Below are 19,352 nucleotides of genomic sequence, written 5' to 3'. Positions count from 1 at the left end.
ATTTTAGGGTATTTGTACTTTATTCAAGTACAATTTAAAATGACTACTTGTACTTTTACTTGATTACATTTATGAAGGAAAATAGTACTTTTTACTCCCTACAATTTTATTTCAAATAGAAAAGTAATCATTACATTTTTTGCGTTTTTATTTTATCTTTCACACATTAAATATGGTTCTTGGACCCTCAAACATGTAAGCTAGTGATGTTTGTTTTTATGCATCAAGCAAATCCTTACAACTTTCATTAGGCAAATTTCTGGCTTCAAAATTTCTTTGACATCAAATGTGAGGAAGCATATTAAGGTAGCTAAGTTTATTCATTATTTTTGTCTGTTCTGATGTAGCCATTAGCTGTCTGTGTACTATATTAGCTGAATGCACAAGACGGAGTGCAGATAAAATCAGTGATAAGAATTTAAATACACGTCATGTTTAATGGCCGTACTATGATTACTTTTCATATTAAATGTTACAAAAATCTCCAAAAAGTGAATGACTGTGTGTTAAACTAATTGTAAATCATGGTTAGTGATTACTACATGGGAGTCGATAAGTTGTTTTATAAAAATAGTGTATTGAGCAAAAAGTAGGACTGTCAATGAATTATTATTTAATCTAAATAATTACATGATTTGCTCATTAATTAATTTTATTAATCAGTAAAAAACTATATATCAGTATTTGCTGAAGCAAAAATCGAAATGCCCCAAATAAACAATTAAAAGAAGAATAATTGTTACAGCCAGAGGCGTTAAGTAGACGACAAAAAAAGTGGCTTTTTCAAAAAGTCAATAGGCTATTGTATGTTTTAATTCTATGTTACTCATCTTTAATTCAACTCAGTTTCTTATATTCTGTCTGGAATATATTTCTGGCCTCTGCATCACATCTGGCTCATTAAAGGAATACTCCACCCAAAAATTTAAATTCTCTCATTTACTCACCCTCATGCCATCCCAGATGTATATTACTTTCTTCAGATCAACACAAAGATTTTTAGTGCATATAATGCAAGTGTACGGGATCACTTCAAAAACCACACAAAGTGAACTCTACGGTAAAAAAAAAGAAGAAGAAGGTATTTGTATGTTTCTTACACGGGCCTATTGTTCCACTTCAGAAGAAATCAGTAGGGGTTATATGGGTTACTGTTGTCTTCTCTTTGTGTAGTTTTTGAAGAATCATCTTTGCACATGCCATACACTTGCATTATATGCAGAAAGATTTGTATTATTTTTTTTAAACTGGTTAAATTTAACTAGATTATTTTTTTCTGAAACTTCGTGTTCATCTGAAGAAAGAAAGTCGTATACAGATGGGATGGCATTAAGGTGTAAAATTATGGATTTCCTTTTGTGTTCCACTGAGCTGCATTTCAATTGTTGTTGTTGCAGATAGATGTGTTTGCTATTGTCATTGCATTTTATTTTCTCCTTTTAATCAAACCTTATGTCAAAACATTTGATTCAGTTCATTTATAAGCAATTTCACTTTGCATTGAGAAGATGGTTCAATATGATGAACCATCATATTATTTATTTTTTGCCAGGTTACTTCTACTTTTTAAAACTTGAGTTTAATACTTGAATTTAAAGTTGTACTTTTTCCCTTTTACTCAAGTATGTTTTTGACCAGAGATACTTGTATTTTAATTGAGTAAAATTTTTTACCGAGTATCTGTACTTTCACTTGAGTATAATTTTTGAGCCCTCAGAACAAAGACGCTGCCAGGCAACAAGTTTGTTGTAGTTACACTGCTGAGTCCATAGCAACGGAAGTGAGCTGCGGGAAATGCGCTGATGTCTGTGCTAAGCCGGTTTGATGATTTGCCATAAGAATAAAGGCTGAAAAAATATACAATTTTAATTATTCGGCGACGGTTTGTAAGTTTTAATAAAATGGAGATGACCGAGGAAGCGGTGAACAATGAGAGACTGCAGGCTGCGGCGCGTTTTAAAGCTTTCATGATGAAGAACAGCACAAAAACAAACCTCAACCTGTAAGTAGCTTGCATCACCACATTAGCTTCATAGAGTATTATAGTCCTAGTATTCATTTTTAAGTTATTATTAATTTATTATTAAAGTACAGTTATATATCTTAACCGGTCGTATATAAAGGACATTGATTGGAAGACAATGAACAAGCTCGAAACACATTACAAATAAAAAGTATGCGAGTTGTCACAATGGGAACATGCTGTTTATTAACACTTGAAAAACCCTGTGACGACATGCCCCAACTTGCATTTATCTTTGCACAGTTACAGTTTTTCTCGATTGCTAAAACACTAACCAGGCTTTTGAACTAAAATTTCAAAACCATAACGCCATTTTTCAAAAAGCACACCCATTTCCCTAAACTATAAACACTATTCCCCTGCTTTGACACATGAGTCAGATTGGGTGAACTGTTACTGCAAAACTCTACACACAAATCCCTACATTTCTCAGTGCTTACACCATGTGGTCATTTAGAAAGCACCAGCATTCAATATTGTTCACTCAAGTCTGCAAAGTTTGAGCTCAAATAGCACACAATTACCCAAGTGGAAACTCCAGGAGTCAAAATTTATCACACACCAACCAGAAGCTTTGATGGAGATAAAAGGGCCAAAGTCAGCTTACAGGTTTCTCAGTGGCTTTGGTGCATTTCTCAGATCAGAAATGAAATTCTCAAAACTACTTGTTCAACCTCCATCTAGTCACTTGTGCACACCATAAAATGTTTCTCATTCTTTTGAACAAGTTGCGATTGTTTCGGTACATTCATGCAACTGATTATGTACATTTGTCTGCGGTTTCCTACATCATTCATCAGTTACTTTTGTCATGTTGCTCATAATGTATTATATAGTTCTCTGTGCAGTAGTCTTTCCCCTCAAAACCTTAAGTCATTAGTTCATCGTAAGTCATTACAGTAAATGCAAAATGGTTGATCTAGTTGTCATAAACTGTCAAGCATATTTTCTACACATTTCTATTAGACTTTTAATAAATTTGCCATGAATTGTTCAAGCGAATCTTGACTTTCACTAATGAAGAGAATATAGATCAACCAATGAAAAACCAGTTCTCTGAAATAGCTCAAAGGTACATCTCATGAACCTTCAATTGGAAAGCATATATGTGACCCTGGACCACAAAACCAGTCTTAAGTCACTGGGGTATATTTCTAGCAATAGCCAAAAATACACTGTATGGGTCAAAATTATCAATTTTTCTTTTATGCCAAAAATGATTAGAATATTAAGTAAAGATCATGTTCCATGAAGATATTTTGTAAATTTACTACTGTAAATATATCAAAACTTCATTTTTGATTAGTAATATGCATTGCTAAGAACTTCATTTGAACAACTTTAAAGGCGATTTTCTCAATATTTAGATTTTTTTTGCACCCTCAGATTCCAGATTTTCAAATAGTTGTATCGGCCACATATTGTCCGAACCTAACAAACTATACATCAATGGAAAGCTTATTTATTCAGCTTTCATATTATGTATAAATCTCAATTTCAAAAAATTGACACTTAAGACTGGTTTTGTGGTCCGGGGTCACATATAGATAGAGGACAACACAAGAGTTCTGACAGTGGACTTACTAATTTTTATTTTCGCCTTTTGTGCCCATATTTCTTTTTCTTTTCTATTTCACAATGACGTAATGATGTTTTTTTGTTTTGTTTTGTTTGTTTTTTGTTTTTGGTCAGACCACTAGTAAAAGTGTAACTGTGAATCACAGTTCAATCAACTTTTTCAATCAATATCCCAAATACAGTAATTATGTAATTATTATAAATATTGCATACATAAGAAGTGCAACCTTCTGCATTTCAGTACAGTAACTCTCATCCAAACTGTTGCCATAGTTTACAGCAGGTAATACTAACAGAGTGCAGTGTTATATTGACAGCATGACTAAGCGTTTTGCATTTTGTTTGTGAGCAATGACACAAGGACTTTTAATTCAGATGGCACTGATATGTGACCCTGGACCACAAAACCAGTCTTAAGTCGCTGGGGTATATTTGTAGCAATAGCCAAAAATACACTGTATGGGTCAAAATTATTGATTTTTCTTTTATGCCAAAAATCATTAGTATATTAAGTAAAGATCATATTCTATGAAGATATTTAGTAAATTTACTACTGTAAATATATCAAAATGTCGTTTTTGATTAGTAATATGCATTGCTAAGAATTAATTTGGACAACTTTAAAGGCGATTTTCTCAATATTTAGATTTTTTTTGCACCCTCAGATTCCAGATTTTCAAATAGTTGTATCTCAGCCAAATATTGTTTGATCATAACAAACCATACATCAATTGAAAGCTTATTTATCAGCTTTCAGATGATGTATAAATCTCAATTTGGAAAAAAATTGACACTTAAGACTGGTTTTGTGGTCCAGGGTCACATATGTTCATTGACAAATACATTTGAGAGATGAACTAAGGATCTTGAGTAGGTTACAGGCTTTTGCAGGAAATCCATTGTGTGGTGCTGTTTGTACGAATTGTTTTGAGAAATGCACATATTTCTTTGCAAATATTACAGTAAGGATGATTCGAGAAATGCACCAAAGCAACTGAGAAAAACTGTAGTCAGGTTTGAAACAATGGATCCAGAGAGACGTGAAGGAAGAGGTTAAGGACACCACAGAGGAGGAGGAGGAGAAGGAGGAGTAGGGAGTGGAGAAAGAAATGAAGGAAGAGGAAGCGTAGGAGGTGGAGAGGGAGTAGGGAGAGGAGGAGGAGAAAGAGGAAGGGCAAGAAGACAAGCAGTCTCGGATATTTTAGTTGATGCGTGCCAGGGTTGGATCAGGCATGCAAGAGGATTTTACCCCCGCTGCCTGGCCAGGGCCGGTATAGCCTGTGATGTTGAAGAGGTTCTTTGGCCTGTTCCAGACCAAAGACTGGATGCTGGGGCAGAATAATTATTTTTGTTGTTGTTTGCTGTATTGTACTGTACTCTACAGTACAATAAATTAAGAAATAAAACACTTGGGGAGTACCACAAGCAACACTTATTACCGGTTTTTGTAGTATTGTTTTGAATTTATCTCATCAGTGTGTAAAAGTGTGTTGTAGTGTGTGTGTGTGTGTGTGTGTGTTTTGAGTGTTTGTTTGTGTGTCATGTCTGAGAGCAAAGTTTGGTTTTTCAGTAAGATTGAGTTGTTTTGAGTGGAGAGCTTCATTTTGACCTGAAAATAGGAAGTTTGGGGAATTGAGTTAGAAGTTATGGATTGATAGGTTTAGAGTTTTGCAAAAAAGAGGCATAATTTCAAGAAATGTGTTTAAACAATTGATAAAAACTGTAATGCATTAAATCTAGCTTTGTCTGGTCTTTGTTTGTCTAGCAGTCTGATTTTATTGTTCGCTATAGTTTACAAAAGCTATTGCAAAATATAAGGATGTTGCTTAAGTTTGGAGGAAAAATGTACAGAACATTTCCTAAATTGGTTACAAACATTATGACAATGTATGACATTATGACAAGGACTCTATCCAATAGCAGCAATGTTTAGCAAAAAATGGTCATGGCTGAAATGTGCTGAATTCTGATGCACTTGAACCTCTTCGTCCAGCTATGACCACCTTGTGCGACTGTTAACCAAAGTTATGGATGAGCTTCCAGAGAACGCAGTCGATGTAATAGAGGACATGAGTTGCGAGCTGAAAGGAAATATACTTCAGGAGAAGCAGGACACCTTGCGAGACAGTCCGTCCTCCTCCGCAGCTCTGTTACTGGCCGAGCAACAGAAGGCGCTCTTTACGCGTGTGGTCGTTGATGAAGGTGATCATGAGGAAGATTTGGTAAGAGAGCATGTTGGTCCTGCTCCTGGGGCTCCATGTAATGTTTTTTATTTTTCAAAATTTAAAAACTAACAAAACTTTGTGTGTGTGTGTGTGTGTGTGAAATACTTGAATGTGTGCTTGTGCTATCTTTCTTTACAACAATGCAACTTGTTTTGATGTTTCTTTATCTAATGCTATCATATTCAGAGATTTTGGAGTGAGGGATGGTTCATCCAAAAATGAAAATTCTGTCATAATTTACTCACCCTCATATCGTTCCATACCCTTAAGACTCTGGTCATTTTTTAAAACACAAACTAAGATATTTGAATGAAACCCGAGAGATTTCTGTCCCTCCATTGAAAGTCCAGGTAACCAAAACTTAGAAGATCCAAAAAGGTCATAAAGTCATAAATGAATCCATATGAACTGAGTGCTTTAATCCAAGATTTGTGAAGAGAATTGATTTAATTCAGGCTTCTATTCATCACATATAAACACACATGCATAGAGTGCATCACATGGTAAACATGGAAACTTTGAGCATCTGTGTTTACAATATGTGATGTGCTCTATGTAGGTGTGTTGATCATTGTTTCATTTGTAAATAAAAGCCTAAATAAATCTGTTAATCATAGAGCAATCATATCTCCTTACAAGACTTGGATTAAACCGCTCAGTTCATATGGATTCAATTTAAGACACTGTATGTTGGATCTTATAAGTTTTGGTTACCTGGACGTTCAGTGGAGAGACAGAGACCACTCAAGTTTCATTAATAATATTGTAATTTATGTTTCAAAGAGTGACAAAAGTCTTAAGGGTTTGGAACAACATGAGGGTGAGTAAAATATATTTGGGTGGACTATCTCTTTAAGGTTCAAATACTTTTACTTCAGGACAACTGTAGATGGCCAGTGTTGTGGTGGCTCCTATGGGCAGTTTAGTACAATACAGTAACAGTTTCTGTAATACAGTGTTCTGTATCATTTCCAGGTGGAGTCTCCTTTACCGAATGTTGCAGAACTTGCGTTCTTCTTTGAGCAAGCTGGTGTGGGTCTGGGGAGAGAGGAGATGCAGAGAGTCTTTCTGGCTTTGAAACAGCTGGTGGACTCACAGTGTCTCCTGCGCTGTCGATTCTGGGGCAAGATCCTCGGCACACAGGGCAACTACCTGGTGGCTGAGGGGGAATTCAGAGATGGTGAAGGAGAGGAGGAGGAGACAGAACAGACACATGAGGATGAGGACAGGGAGGAAGAGGACAAGGATGAAACGGAGCTTGTGGAAGCTGTAAGTTTTTGGAGTAAAGGTGCGGTCACATTTACTGTTGCTCGATAAATTTCTGCTGCTGTTCTGATTTCAATAGGAATCTGTCCAATCTGGAGTTTCGCATGAGGGTGAAAGATTTCCCTATGCAGATTTTGCTAATTTTCGAGTTCATAGGAATTTGCATTGTTAAACAACAGACCTTAAAGAACAGACTTTGGTTTGAAAGTGAAAAGTCTTTTTGCATTGAATTCATGACAAACTTGAACATGAGCAAAATTTGTGTGGGTAACTTTTTAACCCTCATGTGAAACCCTATTGAATTGAAAATTTCATCCACAAAATTTTGCCAAACAATGGTAAATGTGACTGCTTCTTAAAGGGAATAAATATGAATGAAGACAGATGTGCGTTCAAACTTCACAAAAATGATTGCACTTTACTTGCAGGCTGATCCTCCCCCCAAATCGACGTACAAGCCACCTCCACCAGTGCCGAAGGAAGAAAATCACACCGGTGTCAACAAATACACTTATTTTGTGTGTCAAGAGCCCGGCATGCCGTGGGTCAGACTGCCGATGGTCACCCCTGCTCAGATTACAGTAGCACGCCAGATCCGCAGGTTCTTCACAGGCAGGCTTGATGCTCCTGTTTTGAGTTATCCTCCCTTTCCTGGCAATGAGACCAACTACCTGCGTGCCCAGATCGCACGGATCTCAGCGGGCACGCACATCAGTCCTCTGGGATTCTATCAGTTTGGGGAGGATGAAGGTGAAGATGATGCACTGCGAGACAGCTATGAGGAGAATCCTAACTTTGAGGGCATCCATGTAAATGAGATGGCCGAGTCTCTGAATCTATGGGTCCATCATATACAGCATATACTTACACAGGTAAGAAACAGACAGCAAGCTGGGAATTAATCTGCTTTAAAATGCCTGTGTGGATCATACGTCTGTTATCAGACTCTTGTGCATACAAAAATTTAACTGAATTATTAAAATTAAAGTAACAGTCCACCAAAAATGAAAATTCTGCCATTATTTACTCACCCTCATGTCATTCCAAACCTGTATGACTTTCTTTCTTCTGTGGAACACAAAACAAGATGTTTTTAAGAATGTTGATAACCAAACAGTTTTGGTTTCTATTAACATCCATTGTATTTTTTTGTCATATAATGAGTCTAATCATAATGGTAACCAAACATTCTTAAAAATATCAACAAAGAAAAGTCATACAGGTTTTGAATGGCATGAGGGTGAGTAAATAATGACAGAATTTTCATTATCACTTCTGATTTCCTAGTGGCACACTAAAGCAAAAATATCAATAATAACCATATTTTTTGGTGAAAAATTTAACATTTTAGACATTTGTAAAGTAGTGTACATGTGTGAATGTTAGGGCCGCTGTGTGTGGGTAAATGTAACCAAGAAGTCTGCGGATGACGTGGATGAAGATGCCGAGGAGGAAGAGAAGGAGGAGGAACCTGATGAGCCGGAGCCAGAAGTCGGGCCTCCTCTTCTGACACCTCTGTCTGAGGATGCAAGTCAGTCACACTGCATAACATTTAAATTAAACACCTCCAGCACAGTTTAAATGTTGAACTCTAATGCAGAATATGTTCTGTCCACAGAGATTACTGACACCCCACCTTGGAGCTCCATGATCTCCTCTAACCTCATTCCTCAGTTTGCCATCGCTGTGCTGCGCTCCAACCTCTGGCCTGGAGCTTATGCTTATGCTAGTGGCAGGTAAGAACCTTGCTTGTCAAAATGTACAGCCTGTCCCAACAATTTCTATCAAACTGATGCTTTTTCAGTCAAGCCATTCTTTTGCCCCCTCTCAGGAAGTTTGGAAATGTATACATTGGTTGGGGGATGAAATATATCGGAGAGGCATACACCCCAACCATTCTTCCACCGCCCCAAAATGAGTACCCCAGTGGGCCTGAAATCACAGAGGCCCTGGACCCTAGTGTGGAGGAAGAACAGGCTTTGAAAGCTGCCCTGGAGGAGCAGACGGCAGCCCTGGATGAGACAGAGGATCTGGAAGATGAGGAGGAGGATGATTAAAACAGACAAAAATAAACCTGCTTCAGAAGGTGTGTTGATGGTCAGATGCTTAAAGGTTTATATGTGAAGTTCCTTAAACAATCCATTTGTCTTTGTATGTATGCACACATCATTGAAATATGAATACTCAACAAAAATGGAGGGAATCAAATTATTTATTAGCTTTTTAAATAAGTTTAACATAGGTTTTGATGAATTAATGCATGCTTCCACTGCTTGCCTCCAAACATTATTCTTTGTGTTACACTTCATTTTTTTTTGTGTTACGTTAAGCTTCTGCCATGCTTTTTCCATGCTTAAGTTCCTGTATTGGTTCTTGACTAGTCATAAACATCCGAACATGTAGATGAAATTGTCAACACGAAAAAAGCACTGAATTGCAGAAAGTAATAACTTAAGAAGAAGCTTATTAATTCAGGTTAATTTTAGATAACAAACAGTATGACTTATAATTATGAGCCTATTGTAATACATCAATAAATTAAACTTGGCTGAAATTAGCTTAATAAGAACTAAAACATTTTCATGCCAAGCTGGTTCCTCATTGCACAGTTAACCAGTCCACCTTCAGTGGAAAGAAGACTGATAAATCCTCACATCCTAGAGTCCTGCAAAATACATAACCATCATGCAAATTCACTCTTCTTGCGTTGGTACAAATAAGAAAATAATTTAAGCTACATTTATAATAATTTAAGCTAAGTTCATTTCATTTAAGATCTAACTGAAGAAAATTACTTCCATAGAGGAAAGCAAGAAGATAGCAATTAGTACTGTTTCAGCTGATCATCACGATTATAGAATTTTGCACAAATCTAGAATTATCTTCACTTATAAATACTACTAATAAATATTGACATATACAAGCCTTGTGACTTGGTCAGTAACAAGTGAAAATCAAATGATCATTTACAACCATCAATAAAAGAATAATAAATAAAGCAACTACTGAAGCTGCACAAGCATGAACGCAAATGGTAACACTTAAAATATTCAGATTTACGAGGAGTTGCATTTACAACAAAGGAACATTGTGGTCATAGCTTGTAACAGAAATTCTACCCAGTGTCATTCTAGAAGACTTCACAGTGTTCTTTGGGATAAAAGTAAAGTTTAGTAGGATTTGGGATGTGCATAATGCGCACGTGACCTTCATTTTCACATATATGAATGAATGATAAACACGGTAAGAAAGGAATCACTGTTAACTGAGAGGAAGAATGGGAGAATAGGAAAAGAGCTTGGAATCATGACTTCACATTAGCGAAGGTCATTCTCCTCGTCCTGAATGGTCTTCTTGATTCTTAGTAACATAGTGGTCTGCCACTGATCAAGCCTGGTGATGGAGTCAAATTCCCTTACCTAATGAAATTAAAGAAAGATGGAGTAATTCATGAATGAACTACCAAAGTTAAAATGTGTGCAGGGAATTATGAAACAATGTACTAAGAGAACTTACTGCATCAGCATATGCATCAATATTCTGCTCTTCATGTGCATCAAGAAGTTTCTGTTTAGAGTGAAATTGTGATTGATTACTTTGTAAGTCTCACAAAATGTTCAAGGACTCTGAACTACTAGTTCAAAAGTTTGGGGTTGGTAAGATTTTTATGTAAAGTAATTAATACATTTACTCAGAAAGGAACCATTGATCAAAAGTATCAGTAAAGACTCACATTATTACAAAAAATCTGTTGAAACATAAAAAAAACTATAATGGTTTCCACCTAAAAATCAGATCTGAAGGATCATGTGACTCTGAAGACACTGAAATAATGGAAGACTGAAGAAATTCAGCTTTGCCATCACAGGAATAAATGCATTAAAATAGAAAACATTTATTTTACATTATAATAATATTTCACAATATTACTGTTTTTTTAACTGCATTAAAAAAAATCTTACCAACTGCAACCTTTCGTTAGTGTATAAAATACAAAATAATAAGACAATAAATAGAGACAATGCAAAGCTAAAAGATAAGGATTTGTGCAATACATCCACCTTCAGTCTCAGTGGATGTTGACCATGAATCTGAGATCACAATTCTGTTCTATAGAAGAAACTAGTAATTTAGTAAGTAACTAAATGTATTGGCAAGAAAGACTCCAACCTTAAGAAGTTTGCACTCTCTAGCATCTGAGAAGGCTGGATACATTTCCTCATACTTCTGTACAGCCAGCTATTGAAGAGAAAAGGGTTAAATAAAGAGAAAGCGGAAAGTTACATATAGGTCATTGTAAATGTTTTCAGATTGGAAAGGGAGGAAATCAGTCACCTTGCAGTTGAGCATATCCACACAGAAGTGACACAGAGCTGCTTTGAAGAAATGGTCTTTAGCACCATACTTCAGCAAAGTAGTGTCCATGGAGTAAGTCCCGATCTGAGCAGAAAACATGCCAGTCAACATGACAAATGAACACAGGTTTTTGACAGAAGATCAAATAACACAGACCTGCTCAAATATTTCAGTGGCTTTCTGGTACTGCTCCATCTGAGCCGCATAGGTTGCCACTTTGAGAAGACATTTGTTGGCTGCACTAAAGAGAGAGAAAGAGAGTTCATTTAGTTTAATAATACTAAATTCAATTTTTTAATTACAACACAGCTTTTGTGCTCAAACTTAAATTGTTCTACAACATTTCTGATAAAGAGTACCTGGTGGACTCCTCCCCTTTGTAATAATCTGCTGCCTGTTCATAATGAGCAATGGCCTGTAAACAAATAAACATAAGTATTCTGTGCACAAATAACAGCAATTTAACATTGTCTTTCTTTCACTTTCTTTCAGAGGGGGCTCTTATTTTGGTCATTATGGTATCATCTGGATGCAATGAAAACATTACTTCAATGTAAAATAACTATTTTAATGCATTTTAAAATGTGATTTGCAAAGCTGAATTTTCAGCAGCCACAACTCGAGTCTTCAGCATCACATGGTCCTTCAGAAATCAAGCTGATTTGCTGCTCAAGAAACATGTATTATTATTATTATCCATGTTGAAAACAGTTGTGCTGCTTTCTGGAAATCCTAATTTTGCCAGCACTGTGATGAACAGTAACTTAAGAGCATTTAGCCTTATCTTTTGTAACATACACATATTTACTTTTAATTTTGATCAATTTAATTCATCCTTTCTGAATAAAAGTATTCATTTCATATCTTACTGATCGCAGGCGTTTGAGAAGTAGTGTATTTTTATACTCCTACTGTCGATATTGATCTGAGCCACTTATTGATAAATATGTACCTTTACATAAATAGATCTCTTCCCACTTACTTTATCTATGTCCAATAACTCAGATTCATAGATTTCAGCAATAGATATATGTTGTTTCGCTGCAATGTTGAAACGTCCCTGTGGAAACAGATTTGTAAGAAAAATCCCAAATCAGAAAAGTGTATTATCATGTTGAATTGTATTTGAATGCTTAAATAAGACTTAATTTTTCTCACCATGTCGGAGTAGATGTCAATGGCCTGACAGAAACAGCTTATGCCCTCTGTGTAGAAAAGTTGCAGAAGAGCCATAACAGAATTCCTTCTTTTGAATTACAGACAACTACATACTGAGAGATTTTGATTGCTTATGATGTAAAAGTAACAATGTGAGTTGTACCTTGAGGATCAGCCTTTTTGAACGCATTGCCAGCATCAAGAAAGTTTACGGCTGCGTTGTGCTTGCTTTGCACCTGTAAATGCAGCTGTGCAGCTTTGCAGAAGGCATCTCCTGCAGCTTAAACAGAGGAACAACGCAGCAATACAAATGACACGTGCTTATTCAACACCCTCATATTATGGTGAAAAGTTGCTATGTGTCCTACCATTCCAGTTCTTTGCCATCTTGAACATGTTGGCAGCTCTCACGTACAAGTCACAGGCCTCCTCGACCTTGGAGGAACTCCTAGAATGAACAAAAGCAAGGGAGAGGTTCATTCATTTCACTGGAACCGATAGGAGGCGCTATTAGCAGCGTTCGCCTGCACTCACACAACGTGTTTCCAGACCTGATATGGCCAACATGAAGCAAGAGGAGTCAGAAATCAGTGCGAAAACACAGGCCCGATATTGCTCTGTAGCCTGGAAGTACTACATCAAAAATGAGAGCAATGCCACAGTTTACTGCAGGTTGTGCAAGACGAACTTTAAGTTCTCTTCAAATACAGCCAATATGATAAAACACCTCAGAGTGAAACATCGACTCAACATCCCCACTGTAACAAACGGCGGCGAGAGACTATGCACGGAAGAGGCCAACGAAGGCAACATGGGTGAGTTTCAAAAGTGTTAAATCGAGACAAAAGGAGCCATATGTCTCAGTGCGCATTAGTTTTGAGTTGCATATGAATGAAGGCGAGAGGGAAGCGCGACATCCAGCGCGCGCAACTCTGTTTATTATGACGCTTTATACGTGCAGTGCGATGCTACTCGGCTAACTGACTGATTTCACTTTTGTGCGATCTGGAAAAATAAACTCTGGTAGATTTATGACAGCTATATGCGAACAACATTGTATTATAAATAATGCAGCTACTAAAGCATTGCTTATAGTTTACATTTGTTAATTCAAATTATATTTTAACATTGCTTGTTGCAAACGAGTTGTATTTGACACCTAGTGTTTTTATTAGACTGTAGTGTTCAAGATTTGCACATTCAATATTGCAGAGGTGCGAAAAACGTAATTTATGGATTTACCCAAAAAACGATCCGAATAACGAATGTGACGTTTTCATTTTCTTGTCTGCCTCAGCCATGATGGCCATAGCCTCCTTTTCTTTTCCAGAATAATCCATTTTGTCGGATTAAATTTGAGCCAGACTGTAGGGAATGATATCCAAGCAATATCCCATTCACTTCGCCTGAAATGAAGTTATTTGTTTTATTGACACATCATGCGGAAATCGGAAGTAAATTCGCTAAGACTGTGGGGGTTGTCGCAAAATACTTGTTTTCAAAATAAGCGAACTGTGGTTTCTACATTATTACGTATTAGTAGTTATGCGTTAATAATTGCATATTTACAATTGTCACAATTATTATATCATAAATACACAAGCAGAGTCGAGCAGTTATGATGTATATAAACGCGACTGGTGTACATTTTTCGTTTCTCTTGACAGTGTAACACTTACCCTGGTTCCCTAGCGGCCACCGCGCCAAGCACATCCAGTGTGCAGGTCGCAAGCGAGCGGAGGGTCTGCAGGAATTCTGAGATTTTTTTTTTTTAAATGTTATTAGTAAGGTACTATTTATTTTTCGACGAGAAAATAAATTAGTTATATAAGTCAGCATTGCGGAAGCGTGTACTGTTTATTGGTGGTAGCACACGAGCTGGAAGCGGATGAAACAGTAATGGCCCTTTTGCTCGCCCGGAAGAACATCCAGTGACGTTTGATGTAAATAATAGCGGAATTGTTTCATTAGTATCATATTGCATGGTTATTGTTCTCTGGCTAAACGCTCGTGTAACGAGCAAGAGAGAGCTGTGCCTGACATGGAGTTAGTCTCTTAATACAAATCTTAGTATTTGTTGTAAATATTCCCGCGAAAAAAAAAAAAAAAAAGATTTGATTGTTCCGCTGTGTGACATGCTATACTTTATTTTGTTCAACATTTACAACCGTTTTCTGATATAATTATTATTTAAACAGTTTTTATAAAGTACTACAAATAATAACAACATAAGATACTGCATGGATGGTATATTTGTCGTGTTAAAATAATTTCACACACTGCCGGACCTTTTGATATAAATGTCAAATAAACCAAAAGGTGATAAACTTATGAAATAGTGTCAAGTTACAGAATCAAAAATATCAAAATTCACCTTTCCCTCATTGTACAATTGCGCTTTTATAGCATTTCACTATGTTGCATTTAGGTTATGTGACAGTGTTATTCAACTGACCACATCTGAGACAAAACAAATAGTGGAGTAGTAGTTTAGGTATTTTGGATTAAAAACAAACTGCACATTGAAAGCTATATTTTAGCTGCAAAAACATCTTAATTGTGACATAATTTTTACAGTGAACACAAAATACGCAATGTATGTTTTAGCTAGACATTTTCTTTAATGGTTTAGTAGATTCTATTTCTTTCTCTCTTTAACACACACACATAAAAATGATTACGAGAACTAATTTGTGCAGTGACTTGGACAGGTGAGGTGAGACACTTCAAGACAAAATATTAGAAAAGCTCTTTGTGAGTACGTCACAGCATTAAAAAAATGTTACAGTTAAGTCAGAATATAAACAAGAAGACAGTGCTGATAATGCTATTCCTTTGGATTTACAAATATTGTGTACAGCACTGGGGTTTCTGTACAATTGTGACATTCTGTTGACCCCAGTAAACAAGTTTGCAAGGACCTCATTGTAACCATGGACTTATTATTTTTATGAAAACGCATATGTTACAAAAACTCTTTGAGATTCATCATGTTAAGGATTTAGGATTAAAGATTTTATCACATCTTTTTCATTACAAAGTAAATTTAACTGTAAGTGTGCTAGTTGCATAATTACATAAGTTCCTGTGTAATCATGTTGTACTTCAATGACATGCACTCAAAAAAATACATTTTAAAAATTTCTCTTTCACCACAGACATGGATCTCCCACCTCAAAGGCATCCTGGAAGTCACAACGGTCAAATTCTACGTCGAAGAATGCAGCGTTTTTTGCCATTTTCTGATCGCCGCACGTCAAAAGTGTGGAACCACTACACACAGTTAAGTCTGCATCGTGTTGAGTGCAACCACTGTAAGAGGCAGCTTTCCTTTCACAACAGCACTACGTCCATGAGAGAACACTTAGGACGCAAACACAGCATTCGGGAAGGAGCAGTTCCCCCTCACAACAAAGCAGGCATCCCCACTCCTGCAGCGTTGCATTCTCACATTCAGACCTCTTTACATGGTAACAGATGTAACACCACAGGCAATGCTCCATTTCAACCAGTGCTACCCGTTACTGTCAAAGAGGAGCAGGAAGAAATACTGCCAGCTGAGATGGTGGAGACCAAACCTGCTCGGACAACATATGCCCCTGATTGTGCAGCAGGAAGTGGTGCTTCCAGTTCAAATGCCATTGTGCACCAAGAAACAGATTTAGGCTGCCTAATGTATAATTTTCCTGCAGGGGAGATGAGCAGCACTGCTGGAGGCAGCAGTGTCCGCAGTGGCCCAAGGGCCTGCAGCAACAAGCGAGCAGAGGTGTTGACCGATCTTATCTTGGAAATGGTCTTCAGAGACCTTCAGCCGTTGTCTGTGGTGGAAGAAAGGGGGTTCAAGCTCTTACTGAGCTGCCTAGAGCCTAACTACCCCGTGCCTTCTCCATCTCTACTTGGCAGTCTACTTTGGCATCGCTACCACATCCTCAAGCAATGCCTTCAGCAGCATCTACAGACAAGTCTAGCTTCTCACTGTCTGACCCTCTGCACCGAATACTGGCGATCCGTTGATGGTTGTGGGGTAGATGGGGACGGTCAGTACTACCTTACAGTCAGCGCGCATTTTGTTGACTCTCACTGGCGCCTGGCTCGTTGTGTGCTCGAGACCCGACCGATAGCAGAATTCAAAGGAAACCCTTCTGAGAAAGGGCAAGCGAGCTTTGCGGACACTTTGAGAGCAGTCCTCTCCGAGTTCCAGCTTCCAGAGAACTTTGTTTTCTGTGTCGTGCATGACACCCCCAGTGGATCTGAGTCCAGGGGGCAGGAGAATATGGCCATAGATCAGGAATATCAGCAAGAATTTGCTGGACCCAGCCATCCTCCTCCAGGTAATCTTCCAGAGGGATGGGCACCACTGCTTTGTGCAGGACAAGCCCTGAAACTCTGTGTCCAGGAAGGACTTTGTGTGGAGACTGTCAGACAAGCTCTGGCAGATGCTCGTGCCATCGTCCTACATTTCCAGCACGATGTGAATGCTTCTACAGCACTGAGCCAGAAAGCAGAGGCTGTTAATAAAGAGTCCGCATGCCTGGTCTTGAACGATCCAGAGCGCTGGACCACTGCCATTGAGATGTGTGAGAGTCTGCTGGAGCTCAAGTGGGTAATAAGCTCTGTCCTAGAGGAGCAAAAAGTAGCAACAAATCTGGCAGATCACCAGTGGCGTCTTGTACATGAACTGGTTCCTGTGCTCAAAACGGTTCGCATTGCTGCATCGTTTTTGAGCGAGGACATCAATGGACCCATTTCAGCCCTAATGCCGTGCCTGCAAGGAGTGTCTCGGCTCCTGGGACAGAAAATTGCAGAGTGCGCCTGTCCAGTGGTGAGGGGAGTTATGGAGAGAATTCGTGCTGGTATGGACAAACGCTGGAGTCTGACTGATGAAGATGCTCTTTTGGACTGCTCTGCTGTATTGTCCTCGTTTCTGGACCCGCGTTTTAAAGAGTTGCGGTTCCTCAGCCCACATGCCCGCAGCAAGTTGCACGACAAAGTGAAAGAGCTGCTATCTGTTCAGGCTTTCAGAAGCGATGAAGGAATGAATGGAGAGAGGAGACAAAGAATGGAAATAGAAGAGGCTGTGGATGAACGTGGAGAACCTGCAGATTTTGGATTGGACGATTCCTTGCCGATTCCTGCAATGGCTTCTTTAGATTCTCCAGAATCGGTCAGATCAGCGGAGGAAGGTGACAGCGTTGAGCTGCAGCCGAGCGAGCCCTCTGTTGCCGTGTCGTCTCCAGAACAGGCCAATGAAAACACGCTTGAGGTTGGATCACCTTTCAAGAATGCTAACGAACGTAAAAGACGTTCTAGCGGGACCAGTATGACCTCGCCGCTGAGAGGAGATTTGCAGCTCACGCCTCGTATACGGATGAGTCCTCTCCCCCAGAGCATGTACGATATTCTTCTGGGCGAGGATCCTACTGAGCGAATGCCCGAGATTCACCAGCAGCTGGAGAATTATATAGCAGAGCCACTTTGCCGACGGAGCCTCTCACCCCTGCAATGGTGGCGCAACAAGGAGCATCGCTTTCCTGCTGTGGCCAGACTGGCACGGAAATACTTGTCCATCCCTGCAACATCTGTGTCCGCAAATCGGGCCTTTGCCCCTAGGGAGTCCCCAGTGACCCAAAGAAGGGCCACACTGGGGTCTAAACACCTTGACCACATTTTGTTTCTTCATCAGAACACTGACTATGTGGATCTGCTGAAAGGTGGCTCCTCTGCACGTGAAATTGAGCAGTGGAACAGTGTCAGTGGAAACCAAAGCAGAGAAAGTCTTTACCAGACTCTAGTGTCCTATGAAAGTAAGGTTCGTGTGTCCGAGGAAGAGTCATGATCACTGTTTATGTACATATGTACAAAGTCACGTTAAAGGGATAGTTCACCCAAAAATATAAACTCTGTCACCCTATAGAAAAAATAATATGTAAGTCAATGGGGACCACAGCTATTTCGTTAACCACATTCTTCAAAATATATTCTTTTATGTTCAACAGAAGAAAGCAATTCATAAAGGTTTGAAATAATTTGTGGGTGAGTAATTGGTGACAGAACTTTCATATTTGGGGGGGGGTGTCCCTTTAACAGTTTTTTTTTTTTTAGTTTTTTTTAAATTTTATTAAAAGTTGCCTTTGAACAGTTGTCACATCCCACAATAAGCTCCTTTAGTTACCTAGTTATTTTAGACACAAGGGTTACGATAAATACAGTTATACTGCTATGTAAATAGGTTTTGAAATAACACATTCCTTTTACAAGGAATTTGTGACACTCATTTAATATTAGTCTTTGGTCTCTAAGAGGTCTGAGGATTCATTTAGTCATTGTCTTGTGACTAATGTAGATACTGTTTTACTAAATTTTGCCTTAATCTGTTTTACTCCATTCTTAACTTGTCTCTGATGCATTACACACTTACACAATATGAGCAATCATGCTGCTGTTCTGAATATAAGCACGGCTGTGATTTGGTCATAGGAAATCACTGCTGTACAGATATCAGGCCAGAAAGTAACCGTTGTAGTATTAATTCATTTAGCATATACTGTTAGTGTTACAATATTATTGTTACTTTACACAGTGTTGTAGGCATTACATGGAATGCACTGTCAACCTCATGCATGCATTTCAACATTATCACATCCTCCTTTATATTTATGGGGGATATGTACATTCAAATGAGGTGTTAGTTATCTTTTTCATACTTGCAACAGTAGAAAGTTACAATGTATTCTATCGGTAGCATG

General features: G+C 38.2%; 3 protein-coding genes across 7 annotated transcripts; 2 read left to right on the top strand and 1 right to left on the bottom strand.

Moving 5' to 3' along the window:
- The first annotated feature begins 1,284 nt into the window (after positions 1-1,284).
- rsph4a (radial spoke head component 4A) lies at positions 1,285-12,424 on the top strand. Its single transcript, XM_058774760.1, has 8 exons — positions 1,285-2,002; positions 5,595-5,823; positions 6,802-7,095; positions 7,521-7,964; positions 8,479-8,623; positions 8,711-8,828; positions 8,924-9,178; positions 11,941-12,424. Exons 1-7 carry the CDS (start codon positions 1,902-1,904, stop codon positions 9,147-9,149), a joined length of 1,557 nt encoding a protein of 518 aa, XP_058630743.1. The 5' UTR covers positions 1,285-1,901; the 3' UTR covers positions 9,150-9,178; positions 11,941-12,424.
- On the bottom strand, positions 9,289-14,393 carry napaa (N-ethylmaleimide-sensitive factor attachment protein, alpha a). Of its 4 annotated transcripts, none has more exons than XM_058774763.1 (12): positions 13,334-13,461; positions 13,141-13,239; positions 12,975-13,054; positions 12,770-12,886; positions 12,607-12,653; positions 12,431-12,508; positions 11,808-11,863; positions 11,605-11,689; positions 11,428-11,532; positions 11,263-11,331; positions 10,609-10,659; positions 9,289-10,511 (listed from the first exon to the last, which is right to left on the bottom strand). In XM_058774763.1, exons 3-12 carry the CDS (start codon positions 13,000-13,002, stop codon positions 10,410-10,412), a joined length of 738 nt encoding a protein of 245 aa, XP_058630746.1. In that variant the 5' UTR covers positions 13,003-13,054; positions 13,141-13,239; positions 13,334-13,461; the 3' UTR covers positions 9,289-10,409. The 4 variants fall into 4 exon arrangements, with proteins under 4 accessions (XP_058630746.1, XP_058630745.1, XP_058630748.1 ...); XM_058774762.1 differs by having other exon boundaries at positions 13,158-13,239; XM_058774765.1 differs by lacking the exons at positions 13,141-13,239; positions 13,334-13,461 and adding an exon at positions 14,286-14,393.
- si:dkeyp-117b8.4 (uncharacterized) lies at positions 13,158-18,453 on the top strand. Of its 2 annotated transcripts, none has more exons than XM_058774756.1 (2): positions 13,158-13,421; positions 15,765-18,453. In XM_058774756.1, exons 1-2 carry the CDS (start codon positions 13,163-13,165, stop codon positions 18,440-18,442), a joined length of 2,937 nt encoding a protein of 978 aa, XP_058630739.1. In that variant the 5' UTR covers positions 13,158-13,162; the 3' UTR covers positions 18,443-18,453. The 2 variants fall into 2 exon arrangements, with proteins under 2 accessions (XP_058630739.1, XP_058630740.1); XM_058774757.1 differs by lacking the exon at positions 13,158-13,421 and adding an exon at positions 14,403-14,549.
- Positions 18,454-19,352: the final 899 nt, after the last annotated feature.

This window comes from Onychostoma macrolepis, chromosome 05 (genome assembly GCF_012432095.1).
Source record: "Onychostoma macrolepis isolate SWU-2019 chromosome 05, ASM1243209v1, whole genome shotgun sequence".
NCBI classification, from domain to species: Eukaryota; Metazoa; Chordata; class Actinopteri; order Cypriniformes; family Cyprinidae; genus Onychostoma; species Onychostoma macrolepis.
The sequence above is the reverse complement of the archived record's forward strand: the minus strand, read 5'-3'. Positions and strand labels throughout refer to the sequence as shown.